General features: G+C 37.5%; 1 protein-coding gene across 1 annotated transcript; it reads right to left on the bottom strand.

The window, feature by feature from the left end:
• Positions 1-11,175: 11,175 nt before the first annotated feature.
• Positions 11,176-13,152, bottom strand: LOC121377861. The gene has a single exon (XM_041505960.1). The coding sequence runs from the start codon at positions 13,150-13,152 to the stop codon at positions 11,176-11,178; it is 1,977 nt and encodes a 658-aa protein (XP_041361894.1).
• Positions 13,153-20,701: the final 7,549 nt, after the last annotated feature.

The raw sequence follows: 20,701 nt of genomic DNA, 5'->3' as shown, positions 1-20,701 counted from the left end.
AGTGGCACTACTTTGTCCCGGCCATTGACGAGTACAGGATACAGTGACACTATCTTGTCACGGCCATTGACGAGTACAGGATACAGTGACACTATCTTGTCACGGCCATTGACGAGTACAGGATACAGTCACACTATCTTGTCCCGGCCATTGACGAGTACAGGATACAGTCACACTACCTTGTCCCGGCCATTGACGAGTACCGGATACAGTGACACTACCTTGTCCCGGCCATTGACGAGTACCGGATACAGTGACACTACCTTGTCCCGGCCATTGACGAGTACCGGATACAGTGACACTACCTTGTCCCGGCCATTGACGAGTACCGGATACAGTGACACTACCTTGTCCCGGCCACTGACGAGTACAGGATACAGTGACACAACGTTGTCCCGGCCATTGATGAGTACCGGATACAGTGACACAACGTTGTCCCGGCCATTGATGAGTACCGGATACAGTGACACTACCTTGTCCCGGCCATTGACGAGTACAGGATACAGTGACACAACGTTGTCCCGGCCATTGATGAGTACTGGATACAGTGACACAACGTTGTCCCGGCAATTGATGAGTACTGGATACAGTGACACTACCTTGTCCCGGCCATTGATGAGTACCGGATACAGTGACACTACGATGTCCCGGCCATTGATGAGTACCGGATACCGTGACACTACCTTGTCCCGGCCATTGACGAGTACCGGATACCGTGACACTACCTTGTCCCGGCCATTGACGAGTACCGAATACAGTGACACTACCATGTCCCGGCTATTGACGAGTACCGGATACAGTGACACTACCTTGTCCCGGCCATTGATGAGTACCGGATAGTCACACTACCTTGTCCCGACCATTGATGAGTACCGGATACAGTGACACTAACTTGTCCCGGCCATTGATGAGTACCGGATACAGTCACACTACCGTGTCCCGGCCACTGATGAGTACAGGATACAGTCACACTACCTTGTCCCGGCGATTGATGAGTACCGGATACAGTGACACTAACTTGTCCCGGCACTGATGAGTACCGGATACAGTCACACTACCTTGTCCCGGCCACTGATGAGTACAGGATACAGTGACACTACCTTGTCCCGGCCATTGATGAGTACTGGATACAGTTACACTACCGTGTCCCGGCCATTGATGAGTACTGGGTTGATCATCAGCATGCAGTTGTGGAGGAATTCAGAGGGAGAGACATTGTGATGTTAGGCATGTATGTCCATAACATCTTGTAGGATAAAATTGTTTTCAGTCTATAAAACCATTAACATTTACTGATGTGAAAACATCTTATTCATTCATTAATATTACACATTTGAATATTTACACTACAACATGCAACCATTTAATCGCTGCCAACAATATTGGCCATTCAAAGAACTCTGCCTTTAGACCCATTTGTTAAAGCTAGAATTTTCAAATACAAAATTTATTTATTTATTCTGGGGTTTTTAAGGTGATGGCAGGATGGACAGTCCTCGTTATTGTGCCCAATATTGTTCATATACAGCATTGGAGAATGACACAAAAACAAAAACTAAATGTCATTACTTTGGACAAAAGAGAACAGGAAAAGTGGGAACATGGAGAAGGTTGGCTTCCACAGAACCTTAAAGAAGCTAGCTGATGATGGACTGAAAGTCGTGGAGGTTGTCACTGATGCTATACACAGATTGGTGCATTGATGACTGGGTTATCTTACTTAATGCATACATGTTTGCAGTTAACTCAGTGGTAAAGACAATTATTGGTACTACTGTGAAAAACAAGCTATGAAATGTGCTGCTTTTTTCACTCAGTAGTTTATTGAACAGTCTCAGGCTGTCAGAATACAATGTAAGAGAAATGTTTTTACAGTATGATTATTTACAGTAACAAGATGAATTGGAAGTCATTCCATAAATATATACCGACACAACATGAATAAACAGTTTATGATATCTGTTCATTTGAAATCTTTGTCCGGTAATATTGTGGTGATAGCTATGAACATGTTCAGTTTTACAGAGGAAAACTATCCAGATATGAAACATTCTCATGATGTATAGCATGCTGCTAAAAACTTGGGAAAGAACATATTAGCAGTAAGTAACATGCAGATGACAAAATTTGTAAATATGTTTTTACTCAGTACTGCCGTTTGCATTTAAAATTCTCTGTCGTTAGGCAGAGCTCTCCATGCCTCCGACTCACCTAAAATTGAAATATGGAAAATGGTTGGTTACTTACCTATGGATTTCTTTCTTGGCAAAATGTGAGGAAAATATATTGGTAATAAAAACTAGGAAAGCAATTTATCGTAATTGAACGACGGCATATATATGTACGGTACATAGTAGTATTTTGTAATGGCCACAGCTAGATGGATTACTATTAGATTAATTCATTATTAGTGTTACAGAGTACAGAGGCGGATTTAGGTGGGGGCAACCCCCCCCCCCCTCTAAATTTTGCGACAGTTATAATTTCATTATATATTAATGTTCACCCCCTCCAAACCTTCCCTTGGCATTCCGTCTCATGCCATTGGGGCCACCCTAAATGGATTTTCTGGATCCGCCACTGGCGTATACTAGTGTATGACAGTAAAAAATAGTGGTGTAACAATACATCGAACTATCGATATATTGCAGTAGTCAGTGTCTCGATAGCAATGCATCGATAGTTAATTCAACTATCGATAACTATCGCAATTGTTTGCTCCACTATCGATGATCTGGATAGTATGCATGCTGAAATCCTTTGATCTTGTGAAGTAAAAATAATCAAAGATATTCATCGTTATCCATCATTGCAAAGAAGTACCTCTGAGTCCCTGCTACGTCGGTGCCCTCAAATAGTGTTTTCAACAGCCGGCGACATTGTCACTGCACAGTGATCGCAATTAAAGTCAAAACACGTGGTCAAGTTGATTTTTCTACACAAACATTGGAAAACATAAAAATTATATTTTTCTGCAGAAACATTCGAAACCATAAATAAATAGTCTAATAATAAGTTGATCTTTCTGCAAAAACATTGGACACCATAGAAATAAAGCATAACAACAATGTGGGGTCTTTATATTATAAATTTATTAAATATCATTTCACTACCTTGTGACATTATTACAAATAACTAAGTACAAACACAGACACAGACACAAACGCACGTAAATAGTCTAGAATTGCTACGTAATTTGAAATGTAGATCAGACAAAAATAACAAAACGCTAAAATGTAGGCCTATAGTCCTTCCCACAGCCCGGAACGCCTTTTTTCATACTATGGAATTTACTTATTTACTACAAGTTATTTATTTCTGAACCTATTGATTTTTTAATTACATACACAAATAGTTTGTTTTTATTTTGTGTTATTTCCAAAACACTTTTCTTTTTACGTGAAACTAAACTGAAATTATTTACAACAAAATAACATTTTTGTAGGAGCTGAGAAGGAAGGGACGGACGGACTATAAACATCGTTCGTTGTATTGTTAGTGATGTTTTTGATAGACGTTTTAGTAATCTTACTTACAGATATACTTCGCCAGTATTCTAGAACATGGTATTTTAATATTTCTGCAGAATCGACGTTCATTTAGACTTCATTCTTACTTTGACAGAACCACCATTTTCCTTGATACTTGATGAGGTATTATTACTACTAGGACATGTTAAAGAAGCGTTAAGCAAAATCATTTAAATGATTATAAATATAATTTATTAATTTTGGCCATCAATAGAAATAACTGAAATATACAATGACAAGAAATAGTGTTCAGATTTGATATCAGCGATGAATGAGGAAATTCGTGTAATTTGTCAGACTAATTTTGATCAGTAACATTGTACTGAACGCTTTAAACTTGGCAGAGAATACAAACAAGGTGCTGATTAAATTTAGCTCTACTGGTCTTACTCTTCGCCTTTTACTGCCCCGAAACCACTCACTGGCTATGTCAGAGGCTGGATCCGTGGTAGGCGTGCCTGAACCTTTATTGGATATGGGCACGTAAATAGAGTTCCTTCCTTCTTTTCACTTCGCCTTTTATAGCGTTATTCGGGAGCATACAAATTCTAAAAATATCGGGCGAGACTATTTATGCAATAGGCGAACTATTGGTATATTTTAACACTGAAAAAATAACAACGGGGAAAAGTGCAGTAATAAACTCTGGATTGTATACTAGTATAAACAGATTTTATGGCTATACCATCATGGGTCTTTTTTTCCGTCTTGAAACGAATTTTATATAAAATTTTATATTGAAATTAGTTTCCGGCATACTTCGTAATTTACCCGAATCATTTCATATTCCCTCGGCATAATCCCGAATGTTTTCAAATTATTTTCAAATCACTAGATTCCCAATCTGGAGCTCGTCGCGGTAAGACGTGTTTGTTTCGCTTGTGCACACTGCACGTGCTTTCGCGGCTCGACTAGGGGATCCTTCACTTGGTTGTTTTTGTCAGCGAAGTGAAGTTTTGTACTGGGATGTATGCCGCTATTGGAACTGATTGAACGCTGGAACGCTTCTCATTTCGACAGTCTGCACCACCAGGTTGGATTCTTTTTTAGCGAGATTCCTTGCCTCCACGTCATTTCTCTGTCTGACTATGTTGACTTCGTTTTTTTCGTGACTCGTATGACGGCCATTCTGCGTTTAGTCTCTACATGTCCGAGCCTGTACTAGCAGCACTGGAATATTGATCGCCCCATTCTAAGAAGAAATAGGAAGCGGGGTCGGCCCCTACTACTCTTTTCTAGACTTTACTTTGTTTTATTGTGATACCATCTCGTATCCTCCGGAGTCGGGCCCGTCCGCACCACTATACCAACCCATGACGACTGGACTATACCCTAGTCTGATTCTCTCTCTCGTTCATACGGATCCGGCTTCTCAAGATGTGTATTTCAGCACAGCACTACACCTTCAACGTCTATTGACTGTCAATCTAGGTGTTTTCTTGTGCACCCTAACGGCCTTAACGAGGCCACTCACGTGGACATATAGATCGGACTTTAAACTTTTAGACCTTCGTTCAAAGGTTTATGTCGAAATTACCTTCTTTTTTTTAAATATTATTAAATAGTCCGACCCTCTCTTCTTTATTTTTGGACTGTCCATCTAAAATGCCCATTTTCAACTCTACCCCCCCCCCCCCTCCACCCTCCATCCCGAGTCAGGCCACCGATCTTATCTAATTTCTTTTTGACCACCCGATCTAATCTAGCGACCACATTTAATGAGTAGAATTTTCTTTATTAATTATATTAATTAGAGATGTGCATCAACATTTTAAAGGCCCACTATTTAATTTTTGGATGTAAATTTCAAAATTGTCCGCTTAATTTTTTCTGTCCCGGGACAAGCCCCTGACTATCCAGAGACAGGCCCCAGGACGGACATGCTCGAAACTCTAGTGGTATATTATCATGTAAACATTATCCGCACTCGCACTCAAATCACTAGCATGATTTTGCAAGTAAGGTTTTGATTGGTCGAATGAAAGGTCAACTGGACATGAGCTCCAACCGGCTGCTCCTTTATCACCCTATATTTGTATTTTGTGTGTGGAAATTCTTAGGATCATAGTAAGAAATAACAACGATATAAAAAGGATTGAGATAAATGGTAATAGTTAAATTTTCTTTGCGTCTATACTCGTTACGGCAAGCTCATTGGTCCAGATGTGCTTACTTTTGTTTCGTTCATATCTCGATGAACCGAAAGAATTTAAGCCACGTCTACTAGCCCCCTCCCGTCCGACTGACTCGCACTACTTTTGTGCAACAAGCCTGATTATTCAGGCAACCATATTTAGATATTTTGAAGAAGAAAAAAAAATCAAAAAACAAAACTCAAAACAAAACAATACAAAACAAAACGTCTGCGCTAATCATCACATGAGACGCGGTCGGTGGCCCAAGAAATCAAGTAGGAAACGGCATGCCTGTAACTTACTTGTAAGCGATGTTCTACAGCCGTTGGCGAAAATTAAACAGTTCCACCGACAGCATAAATGACACATTCTCTTCATAAAATATAAACTAAACACGAATAGAACAATTCCTTCCAATATAACTAACTGATCCGTAAAAATGCACAGCAGCTAGAGGTAATGGCGTCGCTTACAAAAAAATCAAATAAAAAAAAAGTCAAAACAAAGTCACCTGATTCAAATAATAGTAAATGAACGTTTGCATTCTTACGCGACATCAGTATCAATGACGTTTACACAAACAATACTACAGGCGAATTTAACCTTCTGACTACTGCAGTCGAGATACTGTACACTGTATACAGTGCATTCCCCAATTCATATTTCCCGCCGTTTTGCACACGACACTCACCGGAAACGGAAATATAATTAAAGAAAAAAGATTTTTTTTTCAAAATGGTGGTTTTTGTTTTGATTTTTTCAATTGAAAATACCTTGAAATTTTGAGTTCAAAAAGTGGTTTTCGGCAAGTATTTTCGCTTGACAACAATGGCGGCACGTCGCGGTAATTTTCAGGGATCGATAGCTGATTGTGACAGCTAATTTGATAATAAATTTGATCGTTTTACCAACAACGAAAATTACCAAATATTGCAATATGAATCGTAGTTCGGGTTTAAAAAAAAATTCTGATCAGAAAACCACTGTTATCGGGAATAATGGACATAAATACTGGACAGTTGGCCACAAATGCCCGTAAGTAAACGCAACTTTTTCGATTTTTTGCCTAATTTTAATCACCATTAGCCGATATAAAATAATAAAAATTACAAAAAAAGATACGAAAATAATACTTACCGATTCATATATGAACTTTATTTCATGTATTTATGAAACATTTAAGTGAATATATGTGAGTAAAAATTATAAACTTGTACCCACTCAATGTGGTTTTTGTTAAAAATTAATCCAGTAGTCTAAAGGTTAAAGCTAAACAAAATATATTTGGTTATATATTGTTAAAGTATGTATATAAATTTAATTATAAGATTTGACCGCAATTATTTCATGCAAGTAGGAACCGAAAAAACGATGTGCACACTTTTGTATGACCAACTACGCGGAGTTACACAGTGTGCACATCGTTTTTGTGTGTGTTTTTTTGTTCATACTTGCAGGAATCAAAAAATAATTGCGGTCAGTTCTTAAATGAATTTAAAATATGGCAATTTTCCGATGTTACAACATTACTATTAGATTGGTGTGAAACATCTCTTACAACATCCATGGACATATTACAATATTTTACAAATATCTCAGGTCTAAAAGTTAATATAGATAAAACAAATATAATAAGATTAGGCAAGGATATACATGTAACTGATCATAGAAAAATGTGTCCAATGATGATAGCATAAGGGAGGTTCTACATCAGGAGCCGACTCCTTTTTCAGGAGCCGTCTATTTTTAGAAATATGGTCAAGGCAGTGCAAGTGTGGTGCAATATCCTATTGTTCTACAAATAGTGCGCGCGTCACCCATACTGACTAGGTCAGATCACTCTATAGTAAATACACGATACCCTTCCAAATCGGATGACAGGTGCTTGCACCTGTGTATTGTTTGGCAATGACTTCTTGAATAATTAGAACGAGGGTTATTCCAGTGCATGGTGTTGTGCAATGTCCAGTTGTTCTATAAATAAAGTACGCATCACTGCACCTGCATAGCTAGGTCACGCTGTAGTAAACTAACGCTACGGGCCGAACCGAGTCACGAGTGCTCATACCCTGCTTATTGTATTGACATTGACAATGGCTTCACAGATAATAAGGTCACATTCAGACATGCTGCAACCCGCTTTTCTATACATTCATTTAAGCGTGTCGCAAATAGAAAATGACACGAATGAGAGGTATTTTTTATATTATGAAAACATTGTATCGTAGGCAACTGTTTACATTCGATATAAATATTACCAACAATTTATTTTTATCTCATTAATCTATAATCATGCCGAGAGAAGGGTGGACAGAATATTTGTTGAATATTTATTTTAATCCAAAACACCCAGCTTCCTTTTCGGGAGTAAATAAACTATCGTATTGTAAAAAAGGAAGGGAAATTTGATATTAGCTTACACCATATCAAACGGTGGCTTGCTTCGCAAGACGCCTACTCGCTTCAGCGATCGTTGCGCTACAAATTCAAAAGAAACAGGCTCGTGGCGAGTGGACTGAATGCACGATGGGATGTTGATTTAGCAGACGTTTCTAATATTGAATTGGATAATGACGGTGTGAAATTCCTGTTGATATCTATCAATGTTTTTACAAGATATCTATGGGTTGAACCCATGAAAAACAAACAACCAGAATCTGTCATTAAAGCACTGAAGAAAATATTTGTCACTGCACCTTTACCAGGGATTATAAGATCGGATAAAGGCCGTGAATTCAATAATAAAAAAGTGAAATCATATTTGAAAGATAAAGATATAACATTCTATGTCACTCAGAATGAGACCAAAGCATCATATGCTGAGAGAGTGATCCGAACTCTGAAGGTTGCTATGTACAGATATTTTACATATAAACAGACTTATCACTACCTGGATATTCTACAAGATCTAGTGGATGGTTACAATCATAGACCACACAGGTCATTAAATCAGCGATCACCTTCAGACATCGACGAGCAAAATGAAGCTATGGTGTGGAAAGAGCAGTACATCGATCCTTTGAATACAAAGTCTAAAACTAAAAGGAAACCTTTTAAATTTAAGGTTGGGGATCAAGTGAGAATTTCTCATTTGAAATACACCTTTCAAAGAGATTATCAAGAAAAATGGACTGAAGAAATATTTATAATAAAGAGGAGATACTATAGAGATGGAATTTCCATCTACCAACTGAAAGATTATGCGGATGATCCCATTGAAAGTAGCTTCTATGAAAAAGAGTTACAACAAGTCATCAAAACAAATGATAACATTTGGAAAGTGGAGAAGGTGCTCAAGAGGAGAAAGAGAAGAGGACAAAAAGAAGTGTTTGTCAAATGGATGGGCTACCCTAAAAAGTTCAATAGTTGGATACCAGAAACAGATCTTCAGCAAGTATAAATAGCAACACTTCTTAATCGATCGCCAATGTTCTAAGTTAGATGTGACTATAAAGGGAGAAACAACCAATTAGTATTCATTATATTTCTGATGTCGTGGTGTCAACACCTATTTAAAAGATGTATCAGTGTCATATTTGCATTAAAAAATATGTCTGGCCCCATGACCTGTCTCGTCATATACAGATTAAACATAACAAAATAAGACAATCCTTTTCACCAGTGGCTGCAGCAGCAACAGCAGCAGCATCTATACCATCATCATCAGCAGCAGCATCTATACCATCAGCAGCAGCAGCAGCAATACCACCATCGGCAGCAGCAGCAATACCACCATCGGCAGCAGCAGCAGCAATACTACCACCGCCACCACCACCGCTAGATCAAGAGATATCGGGTCCACTTGAAAAAGAAGTGCCTTTTCAGTTTACCATATCTTCCAATGCTGTTTTCGTGGGTCCAAGTGGATGTGGCAAGACTATGTTTATGTATCATATTCTCAAGAGTAGACTCATCAAACCAACACCTAACAACATTGTATGGTGTTACACCGAGTGGCAGCCCCTGTATGATACTATTCGTGAGACCATGCCCCAAGTTCAGTTTGTGAAAGGTATCCCCTACAACCTACATGATGATACTTTCTTTGATGCACGCAACAACAATGTTTTAATTCTGGATGATCACATGACCGAAGCCAAGGATGACAAACGTATTTCTCAACTGTTTACAAGAACCTCACATCACAAGAATGTAGTTAATTTTCTACTACTTCAAAATTTGTTTCCGAGAGGCAAGGAGTCACGTGACATTGCTCTAAATTCACATTTTGTGACTCTGTTTAATTCACCCGTAGATAGGCAACAAGTGAACTTGTTTGCAAGAAGAATTTATCCCAACAGTACTGATCGTTTTATGTCTGTGTATGAAGCCGCTGTTCAACAACCTTATGGGAATCTGACTATTGACTTACAACCTTCTACCTCTGATAATAAAAGACTTAAACCCAATGTTCTAAGTACTAGTAACAGTGTTTCTCAACAACCTATAAAAGAACCATCAATTCAGGAATCTCCTCAGTTGAACAGTAGCAGTCCTCCTGTGAACATCAAACACAACACTTTAGACGACGTGACAGAAACTTCTGAATTTGGTAGAGAATTTAATTATAGTGACACTGAGGATATTGATACAGTTATCAACATGCCTTCCTGTGACGAATGCGGTATTTTGTTTGAGAACAACCATGATCTTCAACGTCATGTAAGAACTTGGTGCCCTGAAAATCAGGGTCAGCCTTTACGAAAACGAGCCAGATTGGATGAAGAACTTATCAATACCGATGTTAAAGATTCCAAAGTGGTGTACAAAGAATGGGAAGCTGCAGGTCTGACAGAGATGTGGAAGTTGACCTTGAAAAGTTGTAAAGAAAGCATTCAGGCAAAGAAAGAAACTTATGAAGATCAAGGCAAGTCTGAAAGATGGATTGAAAGGAAGTTACAAAAATGTTGGAAAAAGACGTTCATTGACAGAATGGTTCGAGCCCTACAGTTTGTGACTTATTTCAGTGAAGCACCCTTGTTCAAAACCATACTGTCTAAAGTGAAGAATATGGACCCCGAGACGGACCCAGTTATAATCTCTAACAAGATTGAATTGTGGATGAAACCAAATGTCAAAGATATACTATCCCAGATAGATTTTGCTGAAGCTGAGGACTTAGTCAGTGATCAAGAAGAAGAAAATGACGATGATACAGACACTGAATAAATAGTTTTGTATATATTTATATGTAAAATACAGTCAAGAGTTTCTCTTTATCGTTGACAAGTATCATAATATATGTATGTTGAGAGAAATAAAATACGTTGTAGTAATCAAACATTTCTCTTGTTATTTATTTATTGTATTAAAGTTAAATAAAACAAACAAACAAAAAGGCATTGAACAAGTTAAGTTTATTACAAGATTAAACATTTTGAACAAAATCTATTTTATTAAGAAGGCAACATACAAAAAAGGTTAACATATATGCATACATAAAAACCATTATAAGGTATGAAGTGGTTCTCATTTACAATAGACAATATTATGCACATGTGGTCTATAGCTTAATCAATGATTCTAGTATGAGTACGGTAGTGTCCATGGGCTAGAGTATGGATTCCATCTTCAAGGACATAGCGCTTGTCATCGTATGGAGATACACTGATCTTGTTGGTGACTACACTAAAAAGCTGATGATTCACACTCTGGATAGTGTTCATGTTATGTCTCATTTGGGAATGTTCAAACAGGCATTTCTTATACATATTATGTCTCAGGACCTTTTTTATCACAGTTTTGGTAACACCTTTAGCTGTTTTTCTCTCTTTCCTCTCATAGAAGACTGAATACATTTTGGGTCTAAGACCAACAAACTCTTCCATGACAGATCTCCCAAGCTCATCCTTCATTTTACCTAAAACTTTGGCATTAGCAACATAGTAGAGAGGATGAGAGGATTTGTAGTTGCTTGTGTCAAACAAGTCAACATGTTTCTGAAAATCAGAATAGACATCTTCTGTTTCAATCTCATAACACAGTGAATCTGTATCTGTGAACAAAAGCTGGACTTTATTTCCATACATTGTTTTCATAAAATCATAGTAAAAATCATACATAACGATTTTAGACATGTCTAGAATCGAAAAGCCGGCATAGATAGGCTGATTGAGAAAGATAATGGCTTTCTTACGATGAACTGCAGCCAAATCAGGGTTGAAGATTTTAAACCCTTCAAATGTAGGTTTAGCACAGAGTTTTGTTAAACGTTTCTTGGAATTGACAAGCTCCACATTCACATGTTTTCTCACATTCATCATGCTTCGACCAAAGCATGAGTTGTTCATCAACTTAAAGAAAGCTTTATCAGTTTCATTTTTAGACTGCTTTCTTTTCTCGGTGTTGAAATCAATATAGGCTTTCAACCATGGAGATTGTTTAAACTGAATAGCTCTATGGATCTTTGTCAACTTTAATCCCTGTTGGAGATAGAATTGTAAATTTCTGTAATGCAGTACATATTTCTCTTTATCATTGAGGTTTAGAACTAATTTTTTCACAGGCCGACCTGTAAGACAAAGCTTATCTCTCAGCTGCTGTGAGTGAGGAGAAAGCATGTTATCAGTAACTAGCATGGACTCAGGAGCTAGAGGATAATCACTATGACAGTCATGTAACTCCGTAGGGTACTCTAGATCCACTTCCAAAATATACCCTATGTTTGAATTCTCGGTCACAGTCATTATGTCTAGACTGTCCAAGTCTTTAACCCACTGGAAATCTCTCTCAGGGAGGTATTGAGACATGCTGTGGCCATACAAGTTATTGGCATCCAAATACATAAGATAGGTAGAGGGTTCATTTTCATTAAATGTTTCCAGATAATGGTTGTTAGCTTTGGAAAACTGTTTTGATATCATTGAAATCCCCCCTCTTAGACCATGTTCTATCATGAGATGCATGTCCACATCTGTAAGAAGCTCAAGTTCCACACCCCCCATCTTGAGCATGGCGTCCCAGCCTACACCAGGTAAAGTGTAATAGTGAGCACTATCCAGATGATAATAATCCAAACACATATTCCTAAAATGTTCAAATACATCTGCCAAGAGGAGAACGTCTGTTTTCATGTACAGATCATGGTACTCTCCCATGGTTTTCAAATCAAACATTGTCCACACCTGATGAGCATGCTCATAATCATCATCCGAGATATCACTGTCAGTGAGAATGTTATAAAATTCAGTTTGAGAGGGGAGATTGGTCATGTTAAACTTAGACTCATCATCCATAAAGTCATAAGGATATACCCCTTTTCTTAGAAGTAAGTTGATTTGCTGCTCATCCGAAAATTCTTTTTTGAGTTGAGTGAATTTAACACTACCCTCTGCTTTCAAGTTGGTAACTAATGTCTCAAGTGATGCATTCAAAAACTGAAGGGAGTCTATGAATCGTAAATTACCGACAGAGAATGATATGTATTTTTCCATGTTGTTGGCGAGACAGCTAAGTTTTTGTTTCACAGATTTGTCAAAATATTTCATGATTAAGTGGCTATCATATCCCTTGAGGTTGTGAAAAACAACTGGAATAAAAAACTCATTAAGATTGCTATGTTTCCCCTTGTTCCTCCTAAACTGATACTGTACATTACATTTACTGTGGGCAGGACCCCTATAAACTCCACTCAAATGATCGTGGTCGCGAACTCTGTCTGACCCTAGCTTGCCTTGACATATATGACAGGTACTAGCCATTCTAAATGTCCTCTCATCATCTACTCTCAATGTCATTGGCTCCACTATTTGTAAGATTGTTCCAATGTTTTTACTTTCCTCTAACAGATGATCAATGAAAATATTAATAGCATCTGGTCCCCTGTACACAACAGCAGGTTTGTAATACGAAGAGTCTCAGCTAACAACTTTGTAACAAAAGCCAGATGGTTTGTGTTTTTGATATTGTGTAGTGTGAGAGGAACTGGGATTATTCATACACCCAGGAATTTTCTGAGTGAGTGACTCAAAGTCCGCAAATATTATGAATGGAACCTTAAGCTGATTCTGAACACTTTTAAATTTAAGCCATTTTTGTTCCTCTGTAGGCAACTTGATTTTTTGAAGTCCATGGGGAGTACAATAAGGTGTGTGATTCTCTAACAAATCTTTTCTACTGAAACCATGAAGACATCGTCTACAGTAGTAATTTGCACATCTATGTCTTGTTCTGTCACCCATTAGCCTACTAAAATGTTTTATGAGACAGAAATGTCTCTTTTCCCCTTGACTCAAAAGTAGCAAATCTATTTCTTGTGAAAACGTACAACTGCTGATGTACATGGGAAAAACTTTATCTTTATCATCATACCCAAAGACATTTATAGACATGTCATTTTGTTTTTCGAATTTCGATAGTTGTGATAAGGGAATTGGCATGTCAATTCCATGTACATTTACTTCTGTTTCATAAGGTTGATATTTGCTTACCCTGTTGGCATTATGCTTATACGATACTGGGTGAAGAGCTGCTAAGATAGACCAAACAAAACAGTTCTGATCCTCGTTCTGGATATTGAGTATGGCTTTTTTGTCTGCAAGGACTTTTGGGAGAGGAATGTAGCTACTCCCAGTCAGTGGAGTATACTCGGCGGTATTTACCTCTATAAATATGATGTGATCAATAGCCCACCCACTACCTTCGGCCTGAAATTCTTGTGAGGCAGAGTACAATTTTTGAAAGGCCTCAACCATCTGTTCATCTATTTCTGAAACATTACTTGTAATAAAATTAGTACTTCTTAGTACGGGTTCGGCTAAAATGAAATCATTATTTTCATCATACTTAATGAATTTAATTTTCAGTGTAAGAAACCACTTAATACCTTTTTTCTCCATTAAGAAATCTTGTAATAAGGAAAAGATATGGGTCTGTTCATCACTTAAAAACTGTAAAATGTCTACATCATTCCCCTGGTTGGGAGACAGTGTAGTAGTAGAGACTGAACCCTCTAGTGCTTTTACCCGTCCTCGACCGACCTGGCTTCTTCTCTCCTCATATCTCTGTCGCCGGTGTATACAGCGGTCGCACTGGTTGACCTGTTCACTATAATACCACTCGGGTAATGGTCTGTGACATTGTTTACATTCCCGACCTTTTGTTGAACAACCCTCACAAAAGTGTTTGCCAGGTAACAGACATTTAACATGACCGCACCAATTACAGGTATCAAATCGTGCAGGTATATTGTCAGCTGAGGTCACTGGTTGTAGGCACGGCCGTTTTGCCTTTGGGTGATCATCTGACGAAAGCTGCTTCCTTCTTGGTTGACATATGTGATTCTTATAATTATCCCAGCGCGAAAATTAATGTAAACAGTTTTCACACTGAAATCGTTCGTTCCCATGAATTGTACGAATATGTCGCAGAAGATTCTTGTTTTGAGTGAATGATTTCTGACAAATGTTACAGTCATAACCCACTTGTGATGTTATGTTGTCATTTTCGGAAGTCATATGTGTGGCCAGTAATTCAACACGTTTAAGGTTGACGTCATTATCTTGAAAACAGTTGTTAGCATTCGCCCATGCATCTAGCTCTTCTATGGATGTCACAGTGTCCAGAAATATTTTTCTGCCAGCCATACCTTCAAAGATATTACATCTGTTAATCGAGGATAATGATGTAGTGTTGAGGTTGAGAGTGCCCACAGACGTCTGTCCAGGTTAAACGTTCTCTTTCAAATAAATTCAATGCATCGCTACCGTCTTTTATACACGTTTAACTGGTGTATAGAAAAGCGGGTTGCAGCACGTCTGAATGTGACCTTATTATCTGTGAAGCCATTGTCAATGTCAATACAATAAGCAGGGTATGAGCACTCGTGACTCGGTTCGGCCCGTAGCGTTAGTTTACTACAGCGTGACCTAGCTATGCAGGTGCGGTGATGCGTACTTTATTTATAGAACAACTGGACATTGCACAACACCATGTACTGGAATAACCCTCGTTCTAATTATTCAAGAAGTCATTGCCAAACAATAGCAATACAATACACAGGTGCAAGCACCTGTCATCCGATTTGAAAGGGTATCGTGTATTTACTATAGAGTGATCTGACCTAGTCAGTATGGGTGACGCGCGCACTATTTGTAGAACAATAGGATATTGCACCACACTTGCACTGCCTTGACCCTATTTCTAAAAATAGACGGCTCCTGAAAAAGGAGTCGGCTCCTGATGTAGAACCCCCCTTATGCTATCATCAGTCCAAAACATAAGTTAAAATGGACTAGTCACTACTGAATTTACAGTCCTTGGTGTGCGATTATCTACTAATTTCTATCAAATTCAAGAAATAAACTATAATGTTAAGCTAAAGCATAACATTAAGTTACTTGAACAATGGTTAAAACGTTTCTTTATCAACAGTAGGGGAAATTGCTGTAATTAAAAGTCTGGCTTTATCAAAATTTGTTTATTGTTGGGGGGTTTTCTTCACTTCTGAACCCAGCAGATGCTTTCTTCAAAAACTTAGAAACATATTGCTTTCCGTTTATTTGGAATAAAAAGCCTGATAAAATAGCTAGATATAGGCAGTACTAAACCAAATAACGTCCGGCTGGGTCAAAGTTTGAGGTGCTCCCAACTTTTGATAGAGAAGTGAACACCACAAGTCCTGTGATTGACATAGCCCGAGTACCCTGACTGATAAATGTGAGTATGTTGGTTTTAAAAAAAAAAAAAAAAAACAAGAAAGAAAGTTTTATCTGGGTAAAAAACAATGAAATGAAATTTTATTTCATCTAGTACCACTGAGTCAAGTAGCATTGTGATTGAAGTATGTATAGAGTACCTGTAAAAAAAAGTACTCAAATTTGGTGCGGAACTAGGGTAGTAATAGACGCTACCGGTTATCTCAGAAATTATCCCCATGTTTTTCTGATTCACTTTAAGGGTGAGGGGTGGTATTATTTATATCTGTGGCGTTTACATCGATCGATACGTTGCAGGTAGGAGTTTTAGCCACATGTTATTATTGTCGTCTATGTGATTTGATTTGGTAGTATACACACCCTAGAAAAACATTAATTAGAGATGATCAAAATGGTGGTTTAAGATGTTAACACATAACAAATATTGTGGATGAAAAGTGTGTATTTAAACCAAGACATTGCCTGTTTATTGAGTAATTGCTTACAGTCTAAAGGCCGTTCCAATGAATTACTATATATGCATACCCCCACTAGCGCAGTGCGTCAACAGCGCGTCAACATCGTTTTTTTTTCGATCGTTCCAAAAGCGATTTTTGCTGCTTGCTGCTGACGCGCACAGAAACCCCCAGTTTATGATGTCATAATGCTATGTATTTTAGGTATTCCACCAAAAAACCCACACCATTGACGAACATATTTATTTTACTGAAAAACAATGCCAAAACAAAATATTAACGAAGAAAGGTGCAGAAACACCCATGCATATACGACATCCAATCGGTTAGTTACAAAGACATGGAAATTACAGCCAATGCCTGGTCAACGATGTCGTGTACCCAAAACGTCCTCGTATGAGACTGCTAGGCGGAATCACCAAGTGACGCTACTTTACGATATAGGTCAGCGATCTTTGGAATACCGGCGTCGGAATTGGCCGAAGCTTAGCAGAATGTGGGTCCTGTCGGGTTTCTTTCTGTAGTGTGTGTGTGTGTAGTAGTGATGATTATTACCCATAATATGGGCTCAAATATAGGGGGTAATATTGTTTCGATATATACAGTGTGCAGATTGCTTCTACGGCCACTGATTGGCTGGCTTATAAATCACGACGTGTGATTGATTGCTTTCCATGGCCGGAACTTCACTTTCATTCATATAATGTTTCCATTCCTGAGTCAGATTAAACATATGTTATACGATCTACAAAGATTTACAGAAAAAAAGAAGAAGACTCATTTGTTTCGTAAATATGAAGTGGTATATTTTCATAAGCAGCGGCTTCAGTAATATATATAAAAATAATTATTTTCTAATGCAAACACAGTTTTATTATATACATAGCAATGAAATATATAGAGCTACGGAAACCATAAAAGTCATATCCGGTGAAAAGTCATATTTTCACTGTATTTTAGCTACAGTGAAAATATAGAAGTCGTATTTACTTTTTTGTAAAAGTGCATGATTAAATTATCTCCCTTCGTCTCGGTTCTTCGTATTTAAATTTGATGATTACCAATGCATCTGATCGTATTTGAAAAATAAAAAACGTAATTTAAACAACTGTACCTATAAAAAAGGGATACTAAGTGCAATTACGATAAAATATCTAAAACGAATTGAATACGAAGCTAAATAATGATGACAATCAATGTAGTGTCATCGAGTGTAAGTGTAAGAATTTAACGGCATTCGACTCGTTTTGTTTTTGTGGCAGTATTGTTAAATAAATGTTAATAAAGATAAATTTTAATCAAATTTCTTTTTAAAAGTCTATGGTAAAGTAAATTGTCTGGCAAAGTTGAATAGGAAGAAATATATCATGACGTTACGTGTTTTCGATAGGATAAGCGAAAGATGTTACCAAAAAGCGAAAGATATTGTCAAAAATTAGGAAATATGTATATAATAAATAGACCATTTCATGGTATTTTTCCGAATACGATTTTTATGTCAACTCGTGATGTGTGAAAACCATATTTTGACGAATTGCGCTAAAGCTCGTGACAAGTGAAAATTATTTCACTCGGGACATAAATTTGATAATAACTGGTAACTCATTTATTATCCTCTATATATGTGCCATTTTTTTAATCAATGAACTCGAAAATGATCGATGTAAAGGTATTTGACGTCAAACAAAGGATTGTTGTGGTACTAGAGTGGCAGTCTTTGACTACCGTTTGGTGGGCAGCGATTGCGAAAAAATTATATATAGAGGATATTATATGAGTGTCCATGACACGATGTTTACGACACGAGTGCCTAAATTATCATATTTCCCGAGCGAGAGCGAGGGAAATGCGATAATTTAGGCACGAGTGTCGTAAACGTCGTCTGTCATGGACACGAATGTAATATTCTGTTTATTACCGACACGATTTAATTTTCGTTGCAAATGAGGTTACTGAGTTCCCCGTGTTTATCTTTTGTGACGCGGGAGCAATTGTTTATTTTTTTAATGATTTAGTTATGACATACGAGGGAAATCGTACGATAAATATGACCCTCGTTATGCTGTACCTCGTAGATAATAAAGCTGGGTCTCTGAGGGCTAATAACCGTCGAAGTGTCCGTCTAGCTCTCTTACAGTCAGGGTACTCGGGCTACGTCAACATTAGCTCTAATCCATATAAAAATGCGCAGCTATTCGTTTGCAACCCTAAATAGCTGTTTGGTAGTAATGCTATATGAATAAATGTTATTCAGATTCGGGCATTTTCGTTGAATTCGGACAAAAAACCTGCCTGCCGTACCCCTACAAAAATGGCAGCCCGTACGCCTATATATGTAGCCCTGAACATTGTTTGCAGGCAGAATGTAAACATATTTTTTATTTCAAGAATAGACTATTTTCGTGTTAATTACTTACAATGACATTATGCACGAATTCGTATTGGCAACTTTTACCTAGATTTTCACATAGACTACATATACCACACTGGCGTAGGAAACGTAATCTTACTTTCGTAAATACCTTATGATTGGGATCGTGTTGATATATTTTTAGAAAATACGTTCGATACATTACCGAGAATGCATTGAATTTTTAAAATAGGATTTTGGCCAGAAAAAAATATGGCGCATTCGCATATGCATTGTGGGTGAGACGAATCTTTATTTTATTATTATTATTTTTTAATGAATGAAATCCTTTATTCATATATACATGAACAGTATAAATGTGTTTTGTCGCGTATTGTAGTCTATTAATACGGAATACACCATAAATAAAACATATCCAACGTTAATTTTTTGATATGATATATTTTGACAAAAGGTACCCCCCACTTTTCGGATATTTTACTTTATATTTGCTTTATAATAGTGTAAAAGTGTGTACATATAAGTGTGCTCCCCCCCCCCCCTTTTTGGCACCTTCCTACGCTCGTGTACCATAAGCATTACAAGTGTGTTTTTAATGTGAAGTTTTACAAAAATACAAAAACGATTTTATCCAACGAAAATACATAATAGAGAGCGCCAGCGAGTGCTTAGGACAAGGTGAAATAACGTAAACAGACTGAGTCCCACATGTAGGTAATGGAAACATTTGTCAAAATTCTGCAACGGAGGTGAAATCGCGTTAGTCGCGGGAAACACATCTGCGACAAATACAGAAAAAGGCTAATTAATCTTACTTTCGTAAATACCTTATGATTGGGATCGTGTTGATATATTTTTAGAAAATACGTTCGATACATTACCGAGAATGCTTTGAATTTTTAAAATAGGATTTTGGCCAGAAAAAAATATGGCGCATTCGCATATGCATTGTGGGTGAGACGAATCTTTATTTTATTATTATTATTTTTTAATAAATGAAATCAGTTTATTCATATATACATGAACAGTATAAATGTGTTTTGTCGCGTATTGTAGTCTATTAATACGGAATACACCATAAATAAAACATATCCAACGGTAATTTTTTGATATGATATATTTTGACAAAAGGTACTTTTTATTTCTTTCGACTTTTAAAATTTAAAATTAATATTTTGTCCAGAATTATGATTTTTTGTTTAGGCCGAACTGTAAACAGCATTGTCTGCTTGTTATAGAAATTTGACAGGGGTCAAGGTTAATAGACCAGTTTTTATTTTAATGTGGCGAAGCATTGTAATAATATAGCTAATTTTGAAGTTGAATGACGTCAGTATTCCAATGACGTTACTTTGCATCTCCAGGGGCGTGCGCATGAAATTTTGTAGGGGGGGGGGGTCGAGGTGTCAAATTTTGCAGGGGGGGGGTCGAGGTGTCTGGCGAAGCCCAATAACATCTCAGTACTTCCATATCCATTCACAGGAATGTAAAAAATCGGGATATGAAATTTTGTTTCGCTTTGAGCAGGGGGGGGGGGGTTCGACTCCCAAACCCC

Source organism: Gigantopelta aegis, chromosome 7, assembly GCF_016097555.1.
Source record: "Gigantopelta aegis isolate Gae_Host chromosome 7, Gae_host_genome, whole genome shotgun sequence".
Lineage (NCBI taxonomy): Eukaryota > Metazoa > Mollusca > Gastropoda > Neomphalida > Peltospiridae > Gigantopelta > Gigantopelta aegis.
The sequence above is the reverse complement of the archived record's forward strand: the minus strand, read 5'-3'. Positions and strand labels throughout refer to the sequence as shown.

What these genes read in the sequence shown, in the direction of transcription:
- LOC121377861 (XM_041505960.1), bottom strand. Translation starts at nt 13,152, where the DNA reads ATGAAATATTTTGACAAATCTGTGAAACAAAAACTTAGCTGTCTCGCC.